The sequence below is a fragment of the Triticum urartu genome, chromosome 2A (genome assembly GCF_056163025.1).
Source record: "Triticum urartu cultivar PI428250 chromosome 2A, HENAU_Tu73, whole genome shotgun sequence".
NCBI classification, from domain to species: Eukaryota; Viridiplantae; Streptophyta; class Magnoliopsida; order Poales; family Poaceae; genus Triticum; species Triticum urartu.
The window spans coordinates 50,965,805-50,992,607 of NC_141874.1; the positions used below are offsets into that span (position 1 = coordinate 50,965,805).

The 26,803-nt window shown below is 47.2% G+C and overlaps 1 protein-coding gene across 1 annotated transcript; it reads left to right on the forward strand.

Annotated features, from left to right (window-relative positions):
* The first annotated feature begins 24,967 nt into the window (after positions 1-24,967).
* LOC125555543 (uncharacterized) lies at positions 24,968-26,074 on the forward strand. Its single transcript, XM_048718457.2, has one exon. The coding sequence runs from the start codon at positions 24,968-24,970 to the stop codon at positions 26,072-26,074; it is 1,107 nt and encodes a 368-aa protein (XP_048574414.2).
* Positions 26,075-26,803: the final 729 nt, after the last annotated feature.

The following is a 26,803-nucleotide window of genomic DNA, read 5'->3' on the forward strand; positions in this document are numbered from 1 at the left end:
GATAAAGCCCTAACCACCCAGAGCCAAAGAGTGTTAGGCATCACTTAAGTCTTCTTGTCTGTGTGATCTGAAGACTTATTACACTTGAGGATTGTGAATCCTCCAGCCGGTTAAGCGTCGCGTTCTGAGCATCCAAGAGTCATTGTGGATCGCCGGTGAACGAAGTCTGTGAAGGTTTGGAAGTCTACCTTGAAGACTTACCAGAGTGATTGGGCAAGGACTGGGTGTCCTTAGCTCAAGGGGAATAAGGTGAAGACGAGGTCTTCTGAGTTGAATCTCAGCCTCCCCAACCAGACGTACAGTTGTCACAGCAACTGGAACTGGTCCAACAAATCATTGTCTTCAACGAGTCACTGGTTTCATCCTTCGCTTCCCTTTGCTTACTGTTGGTCCTTGTGAAGTCATTGTATGATTGCATTATCTTTTGGCTTCACTGAGTGACTACTTGTTCTGATTGGCATCATATTATCTTCCTACCTGATCCTTACTGCCTAGCTGCTATTAGTCATTGTGCTTTCACTTCATTGAATACTTGACTATGTTTTGCCTAGTGTAGTCTACCTTCCGCTGCATGGTAATAGGTTTATTTCTATCGTTTGTCTTCAAAGCTTACATGTTTTGAAGACTTTCATAAAAATCGCCTATTCACCCCCCCCCTCTAGTCAATCACTAGCACTTTCAATTGGTATCAGAGCAAGGTACTTCCTTGTTCCGTGTGATTCGGTTTAACCACCTGAAGTTTTAGCTATGTCGACTGTAGGGATAATTAAAGTCTCCACTGCGTGCCCCGTCTTCGATGGAACTGAATATCCCTACTGGAAGAATAAGATGCGCATGTATCTTGATGCCATTGATGTCGACCTATGGTATGTTGTCAAGAACGGCGTTCCCAAGGCTGGAGAAGGTGTTACTGCTGCTGATGTCAAGAAGTTCGTTCAACTGGACTCTACTGCCAAGAATATCATCTGTGGTCATCTGACCAAAGGACAGTATGGCCGCGTGAGTGCTTTGGAAACATCTAAGCTAGTCTGGAACTGGCTCTTCAAGGTCAATGAAGGCGTCTCAACCCAGAGAGATCAGAGAATCAGTGTCCTTCGCAACCTCTTCAACCGCTTCAAGAGAAATGACAATGAGAATGTCCAGCTCACGTTTGATCGACTCACTGACATCACAAATGAGCTTCAAGCCCTTGGCGCTACTGAGATCACCAAGCATGAAGTTGTCAAGACACTCCTGAGATCACTTGACAGTTCGTTTGGCACCCTAGCCCTGATGATTCAAGAACGTCCTGATTTCAAGACACTTGATCCGTCTGACATACTTGAGAGGCTCAACACACACGAGTTTCAGCTTTCTGAGAAAAGAGACATCTACGGTCCCAACTATGGGCGAACTCGTGCCTTGAAGGCAAAAGTTGTCTCCTCATCTAAAGAAGAATCTGACAGCAGTTCTGATGATCCTGAAGACATTGGAAAGGAGCTTGATATGCTTGTGAAGAAATTCGAAAAATTCACCAAGAAGAAAGGCTTCAGAAAGTCTTCACGATCAAGCTCAAGGAATGATGAAGCTTCTGCTCATGACTACAAGAAGAGAACATGTCACAAGTGCAAGAAACCTGGCCACTACATCTCTGAGTGTCCATAGTGGGACAATGAGAACAAGAAGAAGAAGAAGAGCAAGGAGTATGACTCTGATGACAAGAAGAAGAAGAAGAAATACTCAAAGTCTTCTTCCAAGTATTCCTCAAGGTCTTCATCACACAAGAAGAGCTCATCTGGCAAGGCACGTGCGTTTGTTGGCAAGGAAATGGATTTTGAGGAGGAGTCTGCTTCTGAGGAGGCGGAGGTGGAGTCTGAGGAGGAGTCCGATTCTGGTGTTGCGAGTCTGGCTACATCATACGTTGCCAAGTCCATCTTCAACACTGAACACAATGACTTCATCACCGACACCGATGCAAGTGACAAGGACTACTCCACTCCTTTCTACTGCTTCATGGCACGCGGTGCCAAGGTAAACACACGCACTACTCACTATCAAACATCTAGTGACGATGACTCTGATTGTGGTTCCAAACCCAGCTACAAAACACTTGCTAAAATTGCAACTGAACAACAGAAAGCTATGGAACACATTCAAAAACTGTTAGACAAAAGCGATGATCTGTTAGACGCTGAAATGACTCGATCTCAGTCCTTAAATGAAGACATAAAAAATCTTCACGTTAAGTATGAGGAACTTGAAGGTCGTCATGAAACGCTCTCAACAACTCATGAAAGGCTTTCCTATGATTATCTTCAAAGGAAGCAAGATCTTGAGAAATTGAGAGTGGCTCATGAAGATCTTCAAAAGGAAAACGAGTCACTTTGTGCCGAATAGATCAGTTCAGCTCGGGAAGGATTTGAACCACCATGTCCTAAATGCATTGAGCATGATAATGCTACTTCTATTGCTGAATGTTCTACTGCTGCTACTATTGCAATATCGTCAACTGTTGATGTGGTAACTAACCCCTCTGTTGAGGATACCACTGCTATTGCTGATGAGAATGCTAGGTTGAAGACACTGCTTGAAACGGGGATGTACAAAAGTCTCAAAGGGCATCAGACACTATGTGATGTCCTCAAAAGGCAGATCCTGAACCGAAACCCTAGGAAAGAGGGTGTTGGGTTCGAAAGGAAAATGAATGCTGATGGCTCTTACTGGAAACCTGAGCAGTACCCCAAAACCACATGGGTTGCTGCAAAGGAACCTTCAGCGGATCCATCCACCCTATCTGGCTTCACTTGTGCTAATCCCATTGTTATTGATGAATCCTTTGATGCAAACTATAAACTGTTTAAGAATCAGAATGGTGAAGAGTTTGCCAGGTATATTGGCACTAACTGCAGGAATGGACCGCCTATGAAGAAGATCTGGGTGCCGAAAAGGTGTTTGGAGAATCTTCCTGTGAATGTCATCATGACACCACAGGTGAAGAAGACAAACCCCAGACCACAGGCTTCATACGGTCCAAAGGCTTCATACAGACAGAGGACTCACCTGAGTCGCACTAACGCAAATGTTTTGCAGGGAAACCATACTCAGGCCTGTGAATATGAGCGCGTTTCATCAAATCGCCATGTTCATAAGACCAAGAACTATTCTGCTTATTCTTATGAGTACTATTGTCCACCTGCAAGACTTTTTACTAGGGCTCCAAAGCCAAAGTTCTCAGATACTGCACTTAGACTCATTGCTTCGAAGCCACCCTTGAAGATGTGGGTGGCTAAGAAATCTTAACTCTCTTTTGCAGGGAAAGGTCTCCAGCCGAAAACCAAAATCGTCTGACACTATTGCTGGGGACCTTAAACATCTTGTAGGGCGCAAGATCAAATGCCCAAATGGTCTTATTATGTACTTTGTTCCTGAATCGCTTGCTACTTGCCCTATCAGTCCTAATCTCGATCTAAGCTTTAATAATCCACTAGTTCGTCAAATGTTTTTGCTTCACAATTCTCTTCGTGAAGCCTATCCCCCTAACTGCACTGTAGGCTACGACACCAGCTGCTTCAGAATGGATTATTGATAGTGGGTGCACAAATCACATGACTGGCAAGCGAAGCCTTCTCATGGACTCAACGTTACGTCCATCTGACAAAAGTCACATCACATTTGCTGACACTGGTAAAAGCAAGGTATTAGGTCTAGGTAGAGTTGCAATCTCAAAGCATCAACACATGGATAAAGTCATGCTTGTTGAATCCCTTGGTTTCAACTTAATGTCTGTCTCAATGCTTTGCGATTTAAACATGATTGTGATGTTTGGAAAATATCATTGCCTTGTACTAATGGAATCTGACAAGTCTCTAGTGTTTGAAGGGTATCGGAAAGATGATTTGTACATGGTAGATTTCTCAGCAGGACCACAACTTGCAGTATGTCTTCTAGCAAAAGCTTCTGAATGTTGGCTCTGGCATCGAAGGCTAGGGCATGCTGGCATGAGGAACCTCCACACCCTTGCAAGGAAGAAGCATGTCATAGGCATCGAGGGCGTCAAGTTCAAGAAGGATCACTTATGCGGTGCCTGTGAAGCAGGAAAGATGACGAGGGCCAAGCATCCCTCGAAGACAATCATGACAACGACTCAACCCTTTGAACTACTCCACATGGATCTTTTTGGTCCCACTCATTACTCAACTCTTACTACTACTGCTTGTCTCTATGGCTTTGTCATTGTTGATGATTATTCAAGAAAGTTGAAGAAGCCTTCATGGAACCTGAATGGATTCAAGCTATGCAAGAAGAGCTTCAACAGTTTGAGCTGAATAATGTATGGGAACTGGTTAAGCGTCCTGATCCTCGCAAGCACAATATAATAGGCACCAAATGGATATATCGCAACAAGCAAGATGAGCATGGTCAAGTTGTCAGAAACAAAGCTCGTCTCATTGCTCAAGGATACACTCAAGTTGAAGGGATTGACTTCGATGAAACATTTGCTCCTGTGGCTAGACTTGAAGCCATACGCATACTGCTGGCCTATGCAAATCATCATAACATACTTCTATATCAAATGGATGTGAAGAGCGCTTTTCTCAATGGCAAGATTGAAGAAGAAGTGTATGTTGCACAACCGCCTAGCTTTGAAGATCCAAAACATCATGACATGGTGTACAAGCTCAACAAGGCACTGTATGGCCTCAAACAAGCCCCTCGTCGCCACCGTAGGCCCGCCGGCGCCCGTCACCACCTCGCCGGCCGGCCCGGACCTCACTGGTCGCCATCTTGCCCGCCGGCGCCCGTCACCACCTCGCCGTCCGACCCCGACCTCGTTGGCCGCCATCTTGCCCGCCGGCCCCGACCTCATCGTCAGTCGGCCTGCCGGCCCCGGCTTCCATGACCCGTCGCTCGTCGTCCCCGGCAGCCTTCAAGCCTCGTCGCCCCCGTCGGCCTCCGGCGGCCCCGGCCCCATCACCTCCGCATGCCTCGACCTCTGGCGCTGGCCCCGGCCTCGAGGAGCGGCAGCAGCTCCTTAGGCATCCATGGTGGCGTCCGTGTGCTCTATTCTTGGAGAAAGAAAGGAGAAAGGATAGGTGCACGGCTGCTGGTTGCTGCGGCTCCAGTGACCACGGACACAGGAGAAGGGACAGGGGTTGCTCGCAGGGAAGCGGTGGCGTAGATCGAACTCAAGATGGTTGCACGTGTTAGATCTCGTGCTGCTATCATGAAATGTTCTGTCTAAATAGAGTAATGATGTATTTTGTTTTGTCTTGGATTAGCAAGTAGTGATGTATTTTGTGTAAGTATAGTAATTTTGTATAGTAAAATTTGTTCATTCATCGTTGATCCTTCAAACGAAGTGTTGATGGATAATGTGGCGTGATAATGTGGCGTTTGTTGTTGTCCGCTAGTTACTTCTAGCCTCTGTACTTAGACTGTTGGTTAAGATTATTTTAATAGGTAAAATTCTTTGCCGTCTGTGCTTTTATGAGCCTAACGGCAAAGAAACTCAATCGGCTGATGGCAAACGAGCTTTTCTTTGCCGTCTGTTATTAGATCGCCTGACGGCAAAACATCAGTTTGACTGACGGCAAAGTCTTTGCCGTCTGTCCGATAAAAAGATGACGGCAAAGAACTCTTTGCCGATTAATCTTTGCCGTCTGACTTTGCCATCTACTTCCTGACGGCAAACACTTTGCCGTCTGGAATTACGTCTTTGCCGTCTGTTATCCACAGACGGCAAACTAGCAGTTTCCTGTAGTGCAAGCCCTTGGATGAGAAGAGGTTTTGCAAGTTACGGTGTGAGCTAAACATCTTGGAATCCTCAAATGTCGTGTGATCAGGCACACATCCTAACACTTATGCATATTGATGACTTATATGTGCAACACACGAAGTAAAGTATATCTTCAATCAATGAAGACATACACTCTAAGTGTGAATACATTAATGTGGAATTTGACTTCGGAGCGCCACGATAATTGTGTGCCGTGTCTTGGTCTAATACTTCCTATACGGTGGGTAACGCCACCACCAAATTCTTCTGTTTGAAGTATTTCACCCATGCGTTACATTTGCTATGTCTTCACATTTTGTTTGTATTCATTCTCAAACTGTCTTCATGATTATCTTCAGTATGTTGGTTTGATTGTCTTTCTCACATATATATATACTAGTGTTCTGTCCTCTATAGCATTCACTTATAGCTATGTCTTCTTATTGAATCTTTTGAACTAAGTGAATGTGATCGGACCCTAACCTCTCTATGCTTTCTATCTCAAACTCTATCTCTCCAAATCATATGCATTTTCTTGAAACTGTCGAATGTCTTCTCTGCATCCTTGTCAGCAGAAGATACAAAGACAAACATTAAGTCCGCTTTCAATGCTAATTCCTTCACCTGAAACCCAGAGAAGTGGGAACGACCACCCGACAATCCAGGCGTGCATGGGAACATGGAACAACCTCCGATATGTTGCATGATGGCCACGTGTCCTTCAGATGTGAATCGCCAGGGGCACCCGTGTAATAACACTGTGCCGTCCCTGTCCCTATAAATACACGCCTCACCACAGTCATTATCCTTTCTTTCACTCTCACACAAACCCTAGCGCCACCGCTAGCTCTCGACGACGCCGACGACGAAGCGCTTAGCTGGCGCGACCTCTCCGACACCGTCTTCACGCCGGCCGCGGACATCGTCTTCTCCGCCGTCGCCGTAGGTGTCCTCCGTCGCCAAGTTAGGGCACGGACGATCGAACTGCTCGACCTCATCTCCCTCTCCATCTAGCAGTTCTTCGTGTGGTAAATAAAACTTCCTTTTTACGGCCCCTTTGATCCTATAGATTCATCACTTTCAGCCACAAGAAGTTTCTATTCACACAAGTTGGATCTATTTCATACTGCATCTCATAATATGCCTAGTATGTTCACTTATGCTTCACAAATTAGTTAGATTCCTCACTTGTATTGATCCATGGATTTGTACAAATCTGGAACCAACTCTTTATCTATGAGTGAATGTCTTCGCACGATGAGGTCAATGTCTTCTAAACTGATTTATCTTCAAAATCTTCTGAGAATGCATATGACCTCTTCCCCTTCCCTCGCACCTTAATGCTGTCACAGGTACATGTCCGTGGGAGAATCCCTTGGTTCTCATAGTCTGCATTCATTTGCAGAATTCTTACAGCATCACATTAACTCTCCCAAAGCCAATTCCCGTTTGTCCAGCAAGCGAAAACCTTTGAAACCTTTGAACGTGTTGAAGCCATTCAGTTTGAAGTTCATGGCTGCAGAGAAATCTGTAAGGAAGGGTGGCAGACAGCGTCGTGGGGGAACGTCAAGAGATTTGCCTGATGACCTCTCAGAGCTTTAGAAGACAGATCCTGAAGAGGATTACAATCAGCGCAAGACCCGAATCCAATGGATTCGAAGATATTGGGCAGAACAATGGTTTAAGTACCGGTTTGTGACCCAGGAATATGCTGAGAAAAATGCCATCAAGCGACCATGGGGATACATCCTATACAGAAATCTTCAACCCAGGTCCAGAGATGAAGCCATTGAACAAGGCTTCTATCCCTGCATGGTCCGTGGACCACAGCCTGCAGATGCACACCCATCGTCATTGCTATGGTGTCGTGACGACAATCTGTTCAAACGCAACTTCCAGCTTGCCAAGAATTCGGCGAAGCAAAACAAGAAGTCATTGGGACTAGACTTCAACCCTGGTCCCTCTGCTCCTCATGTCGATGGCACCCGCGAAGCTGAACCCAATCTTGTTGGGCCCTTCTACAACCTAGAAGGTCTCATCACTCATATCATGGTTCAAGGGACAGTCGTGGATGAGCCTGCAGATGACGCTGAATCTGATGAAGCGCCTGCACCGCCGAAGCCAAAGAAACTGAAGCAGCCTAAAGCTTCAAAGCCTGCCTCAGCACCAAAAATCTCATGGGCGAAGCCACTGGCTAGTGCACCTCCTGAAGACAGTGTGCAGTCTGAAGATTTGTCACGCATCTCCAAGCCCTCGAGAGTCAAGATGCCTTTGCAACACACCAGCCAAGAACTGACTGCTGCTGCTACTCTATGCAACGACGCCATTGATCTGTCCAGCGATGAAGATCTCGCAGATGACGCTCTTGAGCAACTGATCAAGAGCAAAGAAGAAGCAGAAATCTTCAATGATTTGCCTCTCTTTGACGTGGCAATCATCCACAACTTCATTGATGAGTGGTTTGACACGCCCAACCTCAGCTTTGAAGATCTGCAACTTCCAATTGGCCTAAGTGTCGCCTTCCACGGCGCCATTGCTTCAGAGCTAGCTCTAGCTCAGCGCATCGTTGAACTGAAGCAAAAGATTGACTTTGAGAAAGCTCAGTTCAAGAAGCACATGGCCAAGCTCAGAGTGCAAGAGGTCAAAAATTTCAAGATCATGCTGCACGAGCTCAAAGAAGCCTTTCTCAAGAAGCGTGAAGAAGCTCAAGGTTCTCGTGAGCGCATGAAGAGACTGGCTGACAAGTGTGTGCAAGCCTACAATGAGGCTGAGAAGCGCAAGGCCCTTGGTCGTCCTGGCATCGATCCCAGGATGGCTGGAAAGAAGAAGAAGAAGCCAGCTGTGGCCAAACCCGAAGCGCCAAGGCAGGAAGCACATCCCATTGTCTTCCCAGCCAGCATGACTGGCTCGAAGCCAAAGGTTAGGTCAACCGCTTTAGAACTGAAGAAGACGAGGACTGCTGCGGCTGAAGCGAGAAAGAGGAAACATCCTGAAGCCTCTGCTGCTGCTCCCTCCAAGAAGAAGCGCAAGACCAAGAAGGATCGGACTGCTCCCACAGAGCCCTTAGTTGTTGAACCTATCTCCATGGTTCGCCCTGCCGCTGAACATCAAGAGAGCCAACTGACTATCCATGAGCCTGCTTCCACAGAGGCTCATGAAGCTGAAGACATTCCAGCAGCTGATCCCACCGCTGCTGAAGACATTGGTCACCATGACAATGTTGAAGATGATGTAGTTCTTCCTTAGATCGAGCACAACTTGGTATCATCGCCTGTGCTTACGCACAGGGAACTCATCAGCATTGGTCGTCCTCTGATGCCAATTTCTCAGGATGCATCATGGGCTGATCACCCACAACAACAAGTCACACCACCCCGGCAAGAAGAAGAAGATGACTTTGAGGCCCAGCCAACTCCGTCTCCAGAGGCGTCGCCAGTGTTACGCAGGCTTCGCAAAGGACCAAGGTCTCAAGTCCCTCTTTCGAGCGTTCCAGAAGGAGAAGTGCCCCACCAATCTGTTGCACGTCAAGTGTTTCCAGATGCCACTCCTACTGTGAATGTCGCCGAGTCTGAGGCTAAAGCTGCTGAAGACATTCCGGCTGCATCAGCCGACGACACACAAGAAGAAGAACGTGTCCCTACTCCCCCCATTACTGAAGAAGCTATTCTCGAGGAGAACGTGTTTGTGCCCGACCCTCCAGCTCATCAAGTGGAGGTTGAAAATCTTGAGGCTACCACCACCAACACAAATGAAGCCAATGACGTTGTCATGGCTGAAGCAAATGTGGAGCCTGCACCAACCAGTGTGCCAGAAGTCAGTGAAGCCAATGATGCTACTGCTCCTGCGCCTGCTGCTGGTCCTCAGTTTGACTATCACATTGAGCACAGGCCTCAGGTACAGAAGCCAATGCCAAGGTTGCCCAGGTTTCCAGGTCCTGCATCAGCACCCAGATCCTTTAACGTCAACGGCTTCAAAGCAGACAACACCTTCTTCAATAGCTCCAAGAACCCATACTCAAGGGAAAGAATATCTTCTGATCGGTTCTGGAGCTATCCGCAGCGAAGTTATTACTCATGCATTCTGTACAATCAAGGTCGCATTTTCCCTCATATGCGTCTTGACACTGAAGCCATAACTGGTCTGCCTTGTTTGGAAGAAGCTCTGAATTGCTTCAAAGAGTCTGGACTGTTGCCTTTCGTCACCGACCAAGAGCACTAGAACGAAGTGTTGCTGCTCCAATTCTATGCCACTCTTCACATTCGTGGCTACAACAGAGATCCGAAGACTTGGGTCCTTGAGTGGATGACCGGCAATGTTCATCACGAAGCCAAAGCCTTTGATATCATTGAGCTCACTGGTCTGCCCACTCCTAGAGATCTTTATGAACCTGGTTGTCAGCTTCATAGTGCAGCTATGGAGAGCATCTTTCAGAAGCCTGAACCGAACATGAGTCAAATTCTTAGCATGATGAAGCCTTTGCCTCCAGATGCTGCATATCCTAAGGAGTTCTTTGTTGAAGACCTTGAGTATCTGCCATGCACTATCTATCACATTATCAGGCGAACTCTCTGGCCCATCAAAGGACATTCTCCACATGCAAAGCTGGAAGGTGCAATGAAGACTTTGGCCTTTTATATTCTTCACGGCAAATGCTTCAATGCCCAAGACTTCTTCATCCGCCAACTTGCTGCATCAGGATCTAATCTTTTTGGCTTGAAGTTTTACGCTCCATGGATAATGCGGCTAATCAAACTACACTCAGTTGTCTCATATCAGCCCTCTGCTTGCAATCATCGGATCTTTCTGCCTGACATTGATATTTCCATTGAAGCCATCTATCAAGAGCCTGCCAAGGAGCCTCTTAGGCTTCAGAATGCTGAGCATCAAAGTTTCTCTCAAAACATTGAAGGAGTTGAAGCAGTCACTCGTGTTTATCCTCTAGCTGGTACTACATGTGCACCTCATCGTGCCCTCACTGAAGCCACTAAAAGCACTATTGCCCAACGGCCCAAGAAGTGATCTCGTGTTCTCAATGACCGAGAGCTTCTGTTTGCCCTTCATCAGAAACAGGATAGGCATCATGACTGGCTGAAGCGCCAAATGCAAAGCCTCTTGGTGGATGTCAACCGCATTCGCAATCTTGCCACCAAGAATGCCTTTGTTGCCCATGAAACCTGTCGGCGTACATGGAAAGGGCTGACGCTTATATGTTCTGAAGATGATCTTCAGGAGGATGACTTCTCTAAACGTTTCAAGTTTGACTCCACACCTCCAAGAAGGACTGTGCTGCGACGAACTCCGTCTCTTGAAGACTCTGAGTTCTCTTCCTCCGCGGCAACTGAATGCCAGAGTGATCGAGGATGAAGATGATGCCACTTCACCGCCCCCTACTTCTGCACGCATCGACACTGCCCCAAGTTCGTCTACACCACCGAACAACACCGACGACCTTGCTGCTTCACCTACTCCTCATGGGAACGAGTAGACGCTCTATGTCTTCAAACCTTTTTGGTCCTTGCTGACAAAAGGGGGAGAAGCATATGAGTTTGATAGTCTTCAAGCGGGTCCATATGGGCGGTTGCTTTATGTTTTGCCTAGTGTTTACAACTCTCGTTTTGATACATTTGGTTCTTTGAGTTGTAACACTTAAACTCGATGGTAGTCTGCAACTTATTTGCTATTCTGTGATGCGATGATAAATTCCGCATGTGTGACGATAAATTCCACACTTAGATCATTTTGCAGACGTCCATTTTTCATTATGCATGTCATTATCTTCACATACTTTTCATGCATGATGAATTGTCATCATAAGTTGAAGAGGATCTCCACAAGTACAACCTACCATGTGCATTTGCATTCCAAAAGCAAATTACTTATATGCTCATCTTCAGGGGGAGCCCTTGCAACTAATGAAGACAATTCCCTATCCTTTACAATTTCACATATTATATTCCCCGTTGAAAACTTCAACTAGTTTGTCATCAATCACCAAAAAGGGGGAGATTTTAAGTGCATCTAGTGCCACCCCTAGTTGGTTTTGGAGTATTGATGACAAACCTAGTTGAGGGACTAATGTGTTTGTGAGAATTGCAGGATAACACAGGTAGAAGTCCCTCATTGATTCGGTTTTCCTACCAGAGATGACCCCTAAAAATGTATGAAGACATTGAAGTCAAAGGTGGTATGTGAAGACATTCACATTGAAGACTAGACAAGAGAAGACATCGCGTGAAGACTATGGAGCGCGAAGACTTAGCAGTTTCGTCGTTCTGTGTTTTTCTTTGTTGAGTCATAGAAACCACCGTACTGTTAAGTGGGGTCCAAGAGAACGAGTCAGAATGACTGAAGTGATGCTTAACCAAAATCCTATGTCTTCGAGTGAGGACTATGAGAGCAAATCTTATCTAGAGTTGGATAAGTCAGCTTTGCTTGTAGCCCAAGTAAAGTTGTCGTGTGTGTTTGAAATCTGACCGTTGGAACACGTGTCAGTTCCTTAGTGACCCAGGGTCATTTCGGATAAATCAGGTCGGGTTGCCTAGTGGCTATAAATAGTCCACCCCCTACAACCATAAACGGTTGGCTGCTCAGAGTTAGAGTACGGCTTTTGTCGTTTGAGAGAAACCAACCTCGAAGCCTTTGAGAGAGAATTCCTTGCGAGGATAAAGCCCTAACCACCCAGAGCCAAAGAGTGTTAGGCATCACTTAAGTCTTCTTGTCTGTGTGATCTGAAGACTTATTACACTTGAGGATTGTGAATCCTCCAGCCGGTTAGGCGTCGCGTTCTGAGCATCCAAGAGTCATTGTGGATCGCCGGTGAACGAAGTCTGTGAAGGTTTGGAAGTCTACCTTGAAGAATTACCAGAGTGATTGGGCAAGGACTGGGTGTCCTTACCTCAAGGGGAATAAGGTGAAGACGAGGTCTTCTGAGTTGAATCTTAGCCTCCCCAACCAGATGTACAGTTGACACAGCAACTGGAACTGGTCCAACAAATCATTGTCTTCAATGAGTCACTGGTTTCATCCTTCGCTTCCCTTTGCTTACTGTTGGTCCTTGTGAAGTCATTGTATGATTGCATTATCTTTTGGCTTCACTGAGTGACTACTTGCTCTGATTGGCTTCACATTATCTTCCTACCTGATCCTTACTGCCTAGCTGCTATTAGTCATTGTGCTTTCACTTCATTGAATACTTGACTATGTTTTTCCTAGTGTAGTCTACCTTCCGCTGCATGGTAATAGGTTTATTTCTATCGTTTGTCTTCGATGCTTACATGTTTTGAAGACTTTCATAAAAATCGCCTATTCACCCCCCTCTAGTCGATCACTAGCACTTTCAGTCTCCGCACTAGATGCCCGTGTCACTCCGGTAACTCTCGATGAACTTTTTGCCATGCTCAGTAACTTTGATCAACGCATGGCACAGTATCATGGTCCCGGTGGTGGCTTCAAATCATCGGCCAACTCTGCATCCAGAGGCCGCGGTGGTGGCTCTCGCTCGCGTTCATCTTCCCGTGGCAAGGGGAGGTTCGGCTCCAGCGGAAGTGGCTACTCCAACAACTACTTCAACAATTCACGTGGCGGCGGGCGCTCCGGTAACTCCAAAGGGCGCCGTGGTGGTGGCAGTGGTGGTTCCAACCGGTCCCGTCCGGACTTGCCTCGCTACCAAATTTGTGGCAAGCCTGGCCATACGGCAAAGGACTGCTGGTACCGCTACGAAGAAGATGACGGCGACTCCTCACAAGATGAAGAGAAAGTTGCTACGGCGGCCGATGGCTCCTATGGAATTGACACAAACTGGTATGTTAACAGTGGTGCCACCAACCACATCACCAATGAACTCGAGAAAGTCACGATGAAGGAGAAATATCATGGCAAAGATCAAATTCATAAGGCCAGTGGTGAAGGTATGGGTATAAGTCACATTGGCCACTCAATTTTTAATACCCCTAGTCGTAAAATTCATCTCAAAAGAATCCTGCATGTTCCTAGTGCTCATAAGAATCTTCTCTCCGTTCATAGAATTACTATTGATAATCATGTTTTTCTTTTATTTCATCCTTTCTTCTTTTTGATCAAGGATCAGGCCACGAGGAAAGTTCTCTATCGAGGTAGATGTGTTCGAGGGCTCTACCCGTTGATTCCGGAGTTTAGAAGGTTCAATAAACAAGCTTGTGGTGCTATCAAGCTTTCGTCCACATGATGGCATGATCGTTTAGGACATGCCTTGTTTTCTTTGGTTGAAAAATTACTTAGGAAAAATAAGCTCCCGTTTGTTGGTGAGCGCAATGTTGAAACTATTTGTGATTCATGTCAGTGTCCTAAAAGTCATCAATTACCATATCCCATATCTACTAGTGTCTCCACTAAACCCTTGCAATTGATCTTTTCCGATGTGTGGGGACCGGCCCCCTCCTCTGTTGGTAGACACACGTACTATGTTAGTTTTATCCATGACTCTAGCAAATTCTCATGGATCTATCTTCTCAAAAAAAGATCTGATGTGTTTCATGTTTTTCACAACTTTCAAGCACTCATTGAAACAAAGTTTGACAGTAAGATCATTGTTGTCCAATCCGATTGGGGAGGGGAATACGAGAAACTCAATTCCTTCTTCCAAAATATAGGCATATCTCACCAAGTATCATGCCCACACGCTCACCAACAAAATGGGTCAGCCGAATGCAAGCATAGGCACATTGTTGAGGTTGGCTTGGCCCTCCTCGCAGGAGCCTCCATGCCTCTCAAGTTTTGGGATGAGGCCTTTCTAACAGCTGTTCACATCATCAATATGCTTCCTAGTCGTGTCATAAATAATGAAACACCTATGGAACGTCTCCTCCACACGAAACCTGATTACACCTCTCTTCGTGTTTTTGGGTGTGCGTGTTGGCCAAATCTTCGGCCTTACAATCAACGCAAGCTCATGTTTCGCTCAAAACAGTGTGCTTTTCTTGGCTATAGTGCCCAACACAAAGGTGTCAAGTCTCTTGACATCTTCACTGGTAGGGTATATATCTCACGTGATGTTGTTTTTGATGAGACAAAATTTCCCTTTGCGGATCTTCATCCCAATGCCGGTGCCCTACTCCGCAAGGAAATCTTGCTTTTACCCTCTCATCTCTCCGGCTATGATCAAGGGGGCATTACAAATTGTGATGATCATATGTTGACTAACCCTACTAATGGTCTCCATGAGCTTTGTGATGATGCAGAAGAAAACAGGGCAAAAATCATAGAAAATAATGAAGAAAATGGCGCCGCAGACCCTTATTTCATGTGTCCTGGCTCGGGGGACATATCCACCTCGGGATCAACGCAAGTGCTGCAGCCAGGCAGCAGATCTTCCTTGGATCCCGCGCCTGGCAATGATTCTGCCGCGCCAGCTGAAACAGGAGCAGGCGGGCGCGCCGCCAAATCTGCACCAGCCACGCGGTAGAACCTGGCGGGTGGCAGCACTTCCCCTCGTGCGCGCGACTCCGCGCCTGACAAGCGGCGGGCCGGTACTGGCTCGGGCCGCGTTCAGAGTCAGGCCCAACTGCGTGCGTACACACGTCGTGCTGCTACTCGTCAGGCGGATGCGGGGGCAGATTTGCTCAGCCCGGGGCCCAGGCAATCATTGGGCCATGATGACGCCTCCAGGCCCGGATCTTCTGCGGTGATATCGGCTTCCACACCACGACCCACGACCACAGAAGATCCCGCTTCGACATCGCCTGGTGACGCTGCTATTTCTGGAGGCCCGCGCGGATCCTCCTCGGGATCGGGTGAGGATCAGTTCGATCCAGACCCGGGATCCTCTGTGTAGGATCTCTCTACAGAAGTGCCTGCTCCTACTCCTCCACGTCGAACGCGACTACAACAAGGGGTAATTAAACCTGTTGATTATAAACACGTTACAAAATATGGGCTGGTATGTTCTACAGGTGAACCAGGAGAACCCAATACACTTGAGAAAGCTTTGGGTGATGCAAATTGGAGAAAAGCAATGCATGATGAAATCATAGCACTTAAGAAAGATAGAACTTGGCACTTGGTTCGTTCACAACGAGGTAAAAATCTTATTGACTGCAAGTGGGTTTTTAGGATTAAAACGAAAGCTGATGGAACCATTGACCGTTACAAAGCTAGACTCGTTGCAAAGGGTTTTAAACAACGGTATGGTATTGACTATGAGGACACGTTTAGTCCAGTTGTAAAGGCTGCTACTATTCGTCTTGTTTTGTCCATTGCTGTGTCCAGGGGATGGAGTCTACGTCAGCTAGATGTTCAGAACGCGTTCCTCCATGTTGTTCTGGAAGAAGAGGTTTACATGAAACAACCACCTGGGTTTGTAAACACACATGCACCACTTCATGTGTGCAAACTTGACAAGGCGTTGTATGGACTAAAGCAGGCACCAAGAGCATGGTATTCTCGTCTCAGTAAGAAGATTCAAGCACTTGGTTTTGTTCCCTCAAAGTCTGACACGTCATTGTTCATTTATAACAAACAAGTATATCCATATATGTTCTCATATATGTTGATGATATAATTGTCACAAGCTCATCTGATGAAGCTATAACTGCACTGTTGAAAGATTTGAGTATAGAATTTTCCCTCAAGGATCTAGGAGATCTGCATTATTTTCTTGGTATTGAGGTAAAGCAACACAAGGATGGTCTTCACCTCTCTCAGGAAAAATATGCAACAGACTTGGTAAAAAAGGCTGGTTTACAAAGTTGTAAGCCTGCGCCCACTCCTTTATCCAGCACAGAAAAATTATCTCTTGTTGAAGGAGAGCCCTTGAGTTTAGAAAATGGTACAAAGTACAGAAGTTTGGTAGGTGCACTTCAATACCTAACACTGACTAGACCAGACATTTCCTTTGTTGTTAAGAAAGTGTGTCAGTTTCTTCATGCACCTACCACTGTTCATATGACTGCTGCAAAGCGTAGAGTAAGATATGTGAAAAGTACGCTGAATGTTGGCCTAAATTTCGGCAAGTCATCTTCTACACTTATCAGTGCCTTCTCTGACTCTGATTGGGCTGGTTGTCTAGATGACAGACGTTCAACAGGTGGCTTTGCAGTTTTCTTTGGACCAAATCTGATATCTTGGAGTGCCAGGAAGCAAGTCACGGTTTCAAGATCTAGTACAGAGGCAGAATACAAAGCATTGGCAAATGCAACAACAGAGATCATATGGGTGCAGTCAATTTTAAAGGAACTAGGTATGAAAAGCACTAGAGCTCCTTGTTTGTGGTGTGATAATTTAGGTGCTACCTATTTATCAGCAAATCCAGTCTTTCATGCTAGAACTAAACACATTGAGATAGATTTTCACTTTGTTCGAGAAAGAGTTGCAAATAAACTTTTGGATATTCGGTTTATTCACTCTCAAGACCAAGTTGCGGATGGTTTCACTAAAGCTCTACCCACAAGAAGCTTTGAAGACTTCAAGCATAAGCTCAACTTGATGAAGTTGTGATTAAGGAAGGGTGCCAAACATGAGATATTGCGTGTATGTCAAGGAGTTGCGCCGGTATAAGATCATCCCGTGGAGTAGTTAGTTAGCTAGAATACTATGTAATCTTTATCTTTCTTATCTCTAGTATTCTTTCTCTCCAAGAGATGTATCCCAACAACCTGTACGCGTATCCGGGCTCGCAACCCAGCTATTTAACACGCAACACGTCTGACCAGGAAAGCTAAGACGTTTACCGCATCGCACAATGAACTCTTTGATGGAAATCCTTAAAGGGGCTTCGGGACCAAGTCTTAAATTATCCAAAAGTTCAATCTCACCCATCCTATGTGATGATTATCTAGCCACATTCTGTTGCAATATGCTCAGCTGTAGGCTCGCTCACTGAACTGCAAAAGGGCTAGTAAAGAGGACGTTCAAAGATTGTTGCACATCATAAGGTCGCGTCTTGCATCATGGCAATCTGCAATGTTAACGCAGAGTGGTCATCCTGTGTTGGTCAAGTCTGTCCTAACCCGCATATAAATCTTCAATCTGATTTCTCTTGATCCTCCTCCTTGGGTGTTCAAGAAAATTGACAAAATTTGCAGGGCCTTCCTTTGGAAGGGCTCTGAAATTGTTGGAGGGCACTGCCCTGCAAAATGGGGGCCTTGGGGTCATTAACCTTACTGGCATTAGTTCTGCAATGAAGCTTCGCCGGGCGTGGATTGCTAGGATTGAACCTGATAAACCTTGGAGGCATTTGGATCTTGTCGCTTCGGTCCCAAACAATATCAAATCCACGCCCAAGGTGGCTGATGGCCTTACTGATGGCCGTTGGTTGAGAGACATCAAGATTAAGTTCACCATTAAAAAAATTATTCAATTGCTTAATATTTGGGATGTCATCAGGGTTAATCCAACTTGATCCATCTCAGGAGAATTGTTGGAGTTGGAGGTTAGAACCTTCCGGTCACTTAACTTCCAAATCAGCATACCGAGCTTTCTCCCAAGGAGTTCCTTTATGTGCCTTTGCAAATGCAATCTGGAAGACGTGGGATCCCCTTTGTTGCAAAATATTTATCTGGCTAGTTATCCGGAAAAGGATCTAGATCGCCGATCGTCTCGCGAGGCGTGGCCTCCCACATAACGTGGAATGTGTTCTTTGTGGCAATTCGCTGGAGGATACTGACCACCTTTTGGTGGGTTGCGCTGTATCGTGCATTTTATGGAGTAAAGTTCTAGATTGGATTGGGCACCCTATGATTTCACCCTCCATCGGTGTGATGCCCATATGTTTTTTTAAGCTGGTGCAAAGCGCCTCCAACAATTATCTGATTAAGTTTTTTCGCTGTCGAGAATGGCAATATTGTGTTGGGGGTTCTCTACTGGTATGTCTGAATTTTCTGCCAGTCTCACTTCATTCCTCAATGTGAGGCTGGAGATTGGCACTTTCTATTTGGATATATTGGGCTCCTCTCAGCTCCTGCTGTAGCTTCTGTTCTTACAGTGATCGCGCTCTTGTCATATGGTGGACTAGGGCTAGTTTGAGTTTTCAGGAGATAAACAAAGTGCTCTTGATTTGGTCCTTAATTTCCCTGTCCTCCCTCTGCCCCGGCCGCCGACGAGGACCTACCTCGGGGTCCGGCAGGGACAGTGGGGGACGTGTGTGGCCGAAATCATGGATCAGGAGACCCACACCCAGCGGTGGCTCAGGAGCTTCCATACGCCCGAGCTCGTGGCCAAGGAGTACGACCGCTGGTAGGTCCGCTACCACGGCGCGGCGGCCCGACTCAACTTCCACTTCGGCACGGCTCCGGTCCACCTCGTCACAGCGGAGCCGGGGGTGGTGAGCTCGGCTATGGTGAGGGAGGGCTGCGAGGCAAGGGAGCGCCTCGAGGCCGAGGCCGCCGACAGGGCGTACATGCAAGAGCTCTGCTGTCAGGACCCCGATCCTAGGTCACACCGATCTAGCATGTAACACATCATATCACTTTGTGGCCTCACGCATGGTATTCCCACGGGTGCCACCTTACCTGGCCCGGGACCGTTTGCGCCTTTTGGCTCACGTATATGATAGTGTCGCTAGCATCCATATGACAAAGAACCCGGGCCGACATGGCTAGTCGTGAACCCAAAGCGGCACTAACCCATGGGGACAGGCATACATGAATCAACCTCGAGCATGTCGGTCAACAGCGTGTGAATCCGGGCTGTAGCACTGGGCTAACAGGACTCCGGCAACCCGGGCTGTAGCAGGCTAGGCAGGACTCCGGATGTCACCACGTGACATTTCCCCGAAGGGACAGGCACAGGAACGAAGTGAAACACATGCCGGCCAGTCAAGTGTCCTGAGCAGTAGTGCTGGGCTAGCAGGACTCCGGTGAACCGGGCTGTAGCGGACTACTATCGCTCAGAAAGCACTAGACTACATTTCCCCATATGATAGGCTGCCAAGGATAAACAACTAGATTGTCGGATCCCACTCATACCAAGCATTTCAATCATACACACAATATGCCCAATATGAGTACATACAACATGGCATCACAACAAGACTCTACGACTCAAGTATTTATTCATTAGGCTCCGAAGAGCGAGATATTACAAACATGGGTCTCATGACCCAACATACAGAGCATACAAGCAACAAGCACATGCGGAAGCTTAACTTGTCTGAGTACAGACAACTACAAATGAAGAAGGCTAAGAAGCCTGACTATCTACCAGATCCTGCCGAGGGCACAAGATCGTAGCTGAGGTAACAAGCTAAACGTCGAAGTCCACGTGGAACTACTAGCGAGACTGTCGTCTCTCTGCAAAAACATAAAATAGGCAAACGTGAGTACAAATGTACCCAGCAAGACTTACATCAGAACTATCTACATATGCATCGGTATCAATAAAGGGGGTGGTGGAGTTTAACTGCAGCAGGCCAGCTTTGACTCAGTGGCTAATCTGAACTACGACTGCAAGTAACTCTTTTGAGGTGGCGCACACGAGTCCACAAATTCACCATACCAATACACCACTATGGATCCGCTCCCGTCTCCCTACGAGAACGCCATCCATAGCACTCACACTTATCTTGCCCATTTTAGAGTATCCACTTTCACTTGTCTATGAACTATGCAAGGGGTCCAAGTTTCCATATCCGAGGAATCCGGCTATTCGAATAGATAATGATAACCCTTCAGGGGTGTACTTCTTCACACACGCTCTCGCCACTTATAGCCCTGTACACGTCATGTACCTCGGCAACCTTCAAGCGGAAGCCGGGCGAGGGAGTCGTCCACGACCTGACTAACCAACAAGTCTCTAGTCCAGGTTTATCGCCTATTCGGGTTCCATCCGCAAGGAGATCCGGCCGGGGTGTCGCTCACGGCCCCAAACGATGTGAGCAGGGTTCCCAAGCCCACCATCCGGGTGCCACTTGGTACACCGTGCCACTGTGCCTAGTCTGTCCCAAGCCCACCTGTACCGGGTGCCACTTGGTAGACTGCTAACACTACCTACAAACACCAGAAACTAGTTGCAACTCCTAGACAGAGTTCGAGTTGATTAATAAGCCGAGAGGGGCCGAGTTACCGGAACCCAATGTGTTGTAGTAACTGTTCATGGATCACAAATACAGAACTCAGTTCCTGAGGACGGCTGCAATGAGACAACCCACCATGTACTCCTACATGGCCTCTCACCGCTACCTTTACCAAATCGTATTCACACACTTAGCTCACACACAGTAGGACATGTTCACACACCTCCGATTCATCTCCGATGAACCAGACCTGACTCAACTCTAAGCAGTAGCAGGCATGAAAAATAAGCATGAATGAGTAGGCACATCGGGCTCAAACAACTCCTACTCATGCTAGTGGGTTTCATCTATTTACTGTGGCAATGACAGGTCATGCAGAGCAAAAGGGGTTCAGCTACCGCAGCATGTAACAGTTGAATCGATGTTGTCCTAATGCAGTAAAAAAACAGGAGTGAGAGAGTGGGATTGTATCGGAATGAACAAGGGGTTTTGCTTACCTGGCACTTCCGAAGATAATATAGTTCTTCATCGGTGTCATCGATCAATCGTCGGAACCACGTCTATCGGGGGGGAACAATCACCGGCAACCACAGAAAGAATACAATCAATGCAATGCAACAATATGATGCATGATCATGACATGGCAATATGATGTGAGTTGAGCTAATGCAACTAGTAGCAGAAAGGTTTGGGTTGATTTGAACTCAAGGTTCAAATTCAAATTCAATCTATGAGTTCAAATAGTGCATTATCATGTTTTGGACTAAATAGTGAGGTTAACTTGCTCAAACATGCATGAAAATGGTACAAATGGATTCCTTGAATTTTTCTGATAATTTTTCATATATAATTTGTTTGATTTGGAGTTATAGATTATTTTCTATGATTTTTAGAAGTTTTAGCTATTTTCTGAAATAAATAAATCATTTCTGATTTATTTAAAATCCCAAAAAAGCTTTACTGCATCAGCATTGCGCAAGGGTGATGTCAGCGGGTCAACTGGTCGGCCAGGTCAAACCTGACCTGCGGGACCCATATGTCATTGACTCACCTAATTAATATGGTTAATTAACCTTAAATTAAGCCTAACTAAAATGTCAGTGGGGTCGGGGCCCACATGTCAACGGCTAACCTAACTAATTTAGTGTTAGTTTAACTCCTAATCTAGGTTTGACCAGGGGCGGGGCCCACGTGGTCAAATGGGTCAACCCCACCAGCGACATGACGCCGGCGAGGCCCGAGACGGCGGCGCGGCTCGGAAACGCAGCACAGGCGACGAAACGAGCGGCGGAGGGCATCCGCGGGGAGCTGGAGCTCTCCCGCATCCAGCGCAGCAAGCAGCAGCAACTGGGATGGCCGGAGCTCGCCGGAACAGAGCTCACGGCGGTGGCCGGAGTTCGGGTTTGAGCGGGCGCAGGGCTGCGGTGCGCTAGGAGGCCAGCTGAGGGGCTGGGAGGCCCCCGAGGAGTGCCCTGAGTGCTGTGGCGCGCTCGGGAGCGAGCTGCGGTGGCTAAAGCGGCGGCGGCGACATGGCCGGCGGCAGGGGAAGCTCGGCCACGGCAGCAGCGCTAGCTAGGGGACGAGCAGAGTAACGTGGTTAGGGGGAGGAGAAAGAGGAGCTCACGGCGATGCGGCAGGGTAGGTTAGCGGCCTCGGGGACGCTCTGGACGAGGCGAATTGACGGAGTCGATCTCCGAGCACCGGAGGTGAAGACGACAATGCTCCGGTCGACTGGGGCCTCTTCTGGTCGCGTGCGTCGGGTGTGCTGCTCCACGGGGTCGTGGCGGAGCTCGGGGACGCGGAGAGGAAGCGAGGGAGTGGCTATGGCCGTGGTGGAGCTCGTCGGTGGCGGCGGCGCGGTTGGGCACGAGAGAGAGAGAGATCCAGGGAAGGGGGTGAGAGCGCGACAGAGAGAGAGGGAGAGGCAGGGAGGTGCGGGGCTTCGTCCACGTCTCCTGGGCGTCGTGAGAAGGCCACGGAGGCGTGAGGCAGGCAGGGAGGAGGTGGCGGCCTCAGCGCGCGCCGTGCCCGCCTTCGCCTCTGCCTGCTGGCAGAGGTTGAGGACGACTAGCAACTCGCCAGGTGGGCTGGGCCTCCAACAGTACTGGGCCAACTGGGTGCTAGGTCAGCTACAGGTGAGGTTCTGCCCTTTTTTGTGTTTTGGTTCCTGTTTTCTATTTCTGACATTTGTTTTAATTTGGTTCTTGAACCAAACTAATTTTTCTGCTTCTGACAATTTTTGCAGGGACTAAATGGATTATTCCAAAGCCCCTCAACAATTATCAGAATTATTGGACATATAGTTAATATATCACCTATGTAAATCCAATGCAAATAATTATTGGATTAACTCAAATGCCCAAAATAAATATTTCTGTGAATCCAAAAATATTGGTTTGAATTTTACCTCTTGCCAATATTTTTATAGCTTAACAGGAACATTTTATTGGATTATTTGAAGCAATTTTTAATGTTGATCATTTTTTTGAAATGATTTCTGAGGCTTTCAGCTTTCCCCAATTCAACTTTCATAAATTTAAACATGATGCAAGCAAGATGGAAACTCTAGGCAGCACCAGAAGCTAGGGATGTGACATCTGCCGGAAGCACCTGAAGCTTGTCGAGGCAGAGTGGATGATCTTTGCCAACGCTAGTGGCGAGATTATCGTTATCTCATCCGACGAGGTCGAAGGCGGCGAGGACGGCGGTGCGAAGGGTAGCAAGGACGAGGAGATCAACGTCGAAGTGTGGAGGAGTGTCTTCCCCGGCGACGAAGACGACGACACCAGCACAGACCCAAATCATGACACACCATACCTGACGAGGAAGGATTGGCTCAACCTCACATTCGATCGAAAGTACTTTAGTTAAGCTTAATTTAGTTTAAATTTGTGTTTTATATTTGGTTCTGCAAAACTATCTATGTCTATGTTTGAATGTGGTTCAAATTGGTTTGAATTTGATCAAATTGTAGCTTACTCCGTTAAGTTTAGGGAATCAGCTAGAAACGGCAAAAAAACAGTAGAGTATATATATACTCTACTAAGGGTTTTACTTTATTAACTTATAGGGGACTGGCTAGAGATGCACTTAGCTGATTGTGCGATTTTGTTAACATATATGTTTTTTCCTGGAGCTTTTAGCTGTTTGTGCGTTTTGTTGTCCTTTTGTATCCCTCTCCTGTTCTAGTTTGTCTTCTTGCTTTCTCCTATCTATATTATTGTTTTCATTATTTTTTGGAATGTATTTAAAATTCAAAGCATTAAAAAAAGAACTTCAGGAAAATCATGAAAGCTATTTAAAATGCATGAACAATGTTTTAGTCTGTGAACTCTTTAAAAATTCATGAACATTCTCTAAAGTTTTGGGAACATTGTTTAATACTCCCTCCGTCTTGTGTAGAAAAACGCTCTTATATTATGGGATGGAGGGAGTATGTACTACTTGTTTTAGAGAAATTGTTTTTGAGAGAATTTATCTTCTTTTTTTTGAGACATTCGAGAGAATTTACAAAAAAAATCTGGCTCAACCCCGGAATGGGCCCATGTGTGCGCCTAGGCAGGCTATCCCTCGGAATGGGCCGAATCGAGTGGAGACGAACCGAATTTCAGGCGCCTGAAGAAGAATAGCAGACGCGCAAAAAAAAAGATGGGAAGCAGAGGAGGGGCGGCCACATCAACATTTCGGCGACCACGGGAGGGGCGGCGCGGCCACACCAAGATTTCGGCGACCACGGGAGGGGTGGCGTGTCTCCACTGCCTTGTAGCCACACGGGCGGCCCGGCAACTCGAGGAGTCCACGGGCGCGTGGAGCACGAGAGCGGCGACGACGACTCCGGCGACCACGGCGCGGTAACTCCGGTGACCCCCCTTTTTTCCCCATCTCATTCCCGATTTGACTCTTGATTCGGCTCCCCTCCCCCAACCCTAGCTCCATTGTAGCTCTCTTGTGGAGTAGTGCGCTCGTCATGGTGGTTCTGCTCCTTCCGACTCTGGGTCTAGCTAGGCACTCTGCCATTGCCTATCTGCATGTAATCCGAGCCCGGCTGGGAGTCAGCCCCAGGCTCCTTGCCCTTCCGCTTCTTCTTCATAAATACTAAGACGAGGGATGGATTGGCGAAGCCCTCTCACATCCCCAGGTTAGATCTGTCGCCTCCTCCTTGCCCTTCCGTTGGCAACCTCGTAACTATCAGAATCAAAAAATCAATATTTAGATCTAGTTAGAAGAACATGTCCAAGCGTCAGCACTCGCACCTCGACGGCGATCGCGCCGGAAAAAGGCCACGGCGTGCGCCGAAGAAGCACCTCTACCTAGTGCTGGATGATTGGGACACGGGCTTCAGCATCTACAAGGTTGATGCCGACACTTTGCAAGATACTACCTGCACCAGCAACGTGCAGTTTGGGTTCCCTGACCCTCCCGTCCTCCGGTTTCCCGTGCCAGTACGCCATCTTGGCATGAGCTTCACGCCCTTTGGTAACAGCATCTTCATCGCCACCAACCCACACTGTCCACAGACTCCCATCCTCGTATATGATACCAAGATAGCGGGAATCACAATCGGGCCAAGCGTACCACGTTCACTGCTTGGTGGCATTGACATCTCTGTGGCCGCCGGTGATACGTTGTATGCATCGACATCTCGCCATGCCGGCGAGCAGCACTCTTTTGAGGCCATGTCATGGGCAGCCACGGGAAGCGATGAGCTCCACAATCCACGGCCAGCCATGGACTGGTCCTGGAAAAGGGTGCCATCGCCACCGCCATTTGCCATGGATGATATAATTTCCTCTTACGCGCTGCACCCGGACGGGCACACCATATTCATGTCGGCACATGACAGTCTTTATCAACATGTTCCAAAGGGTACCTTCTCATTCGACACCAAGCGTTCCGAGTCGAGGTGGCATGGGGAATGGGCTCTGCCTTTCCAAGGGCAAGGCTACTACGACAGCGAGCTAGACGCATGGGTCAGGCTCCGTAAAGACGGGTACATTTGTGCCTGTGAAGTCGCCTCCCGCAGCCGCGAAAGTGCTGTGCAGCCATATTGTAAGATTGCGAAGGAGAAGTTGTTCCTCAAAGTCCTGGAGCGGCGGATGGCAGCAACAAGGGCCACTCTCGCGTACATGGGCAACAGCAACTTTTGCCTTGTCGATTGTGTGCAGCGCGAGGGAGTGGAGCCTACATGCATCGCCGATTGTTGCGTGCTCCATATGAGCACGTTTGGGCTTAAGTATGATCACAGGGGAGAGCTGCAAACCACGCGCCACCGCTCTAACTCTAGTGTAGTGTCTAAGCATATCCTGTCCTTTTCTCCTGTAGTGTTCTGGATGTAAGAAGTGTTTTGCTTGTTTTATGCAAGCCCTGCTGTGTAATCTTGATGTAAGCTGCTGTGATATGTGGCACTACGAAGAGAAATAAAAAGAAGTTGGTTTCCTTTTGCAATTTTCTTGAACCTGAGCCCAGAGATGGTCGCATGTTTCAAGAACTAGAAGCGTTGTACTTTTGCTGCTTGCGATATCACGATTGACAGGGATTAGAAAAGGTGGTGCAACTAAAGAAGTGTTTATTCAATTTTTTCCTCCAAATATTAGATAATCCTGTATCTAGCTGCCATGATCACTCTTTCGCAACTAATTAAGAGTCTAAGATCCTCATGTCTAGTCACTATATCTTGTTTCAGGATTAGTGGCAGGGAAGTGTCTAGTCATCTCTCCTCAGGTAGTCATCAGAAAAACAATGGCAGGGAAGCAGGATTAATGGCATGGATAGATAGGTAGAATAAACCTTGAACGCAATACCTGTGTTATACGTGACTAACATTTTTTATCAAGTCCTCATGTACTACCTTATATGTTCATGCATAAGGAATTAGGATTGGATGGAACCCAAGCTTTCCAATATTGTTGCAGATCTCTTTTTGGTATAAAGCCCGATGGCCAGTGAGCTAAAAAATGAAAGAATGGGTCATATGCTCTCCTCTTATAGATAGGACGAACAAAGAACAAAAGGCAGTTAGAAACGACATAGTGTCGGCTGTCAAGTTGTTTGCATGACATGGCAGG

Bases quoted from the DNA above. Each gene is read 5' to 3' on its own strand.
- LOC125555543 (XM_048718457.2), top strand. From the start codon at position 24,968: ATGTCCAAGCGTCAGCACTCGCACCTCGACGGCGATCGCGCCGGAAAA.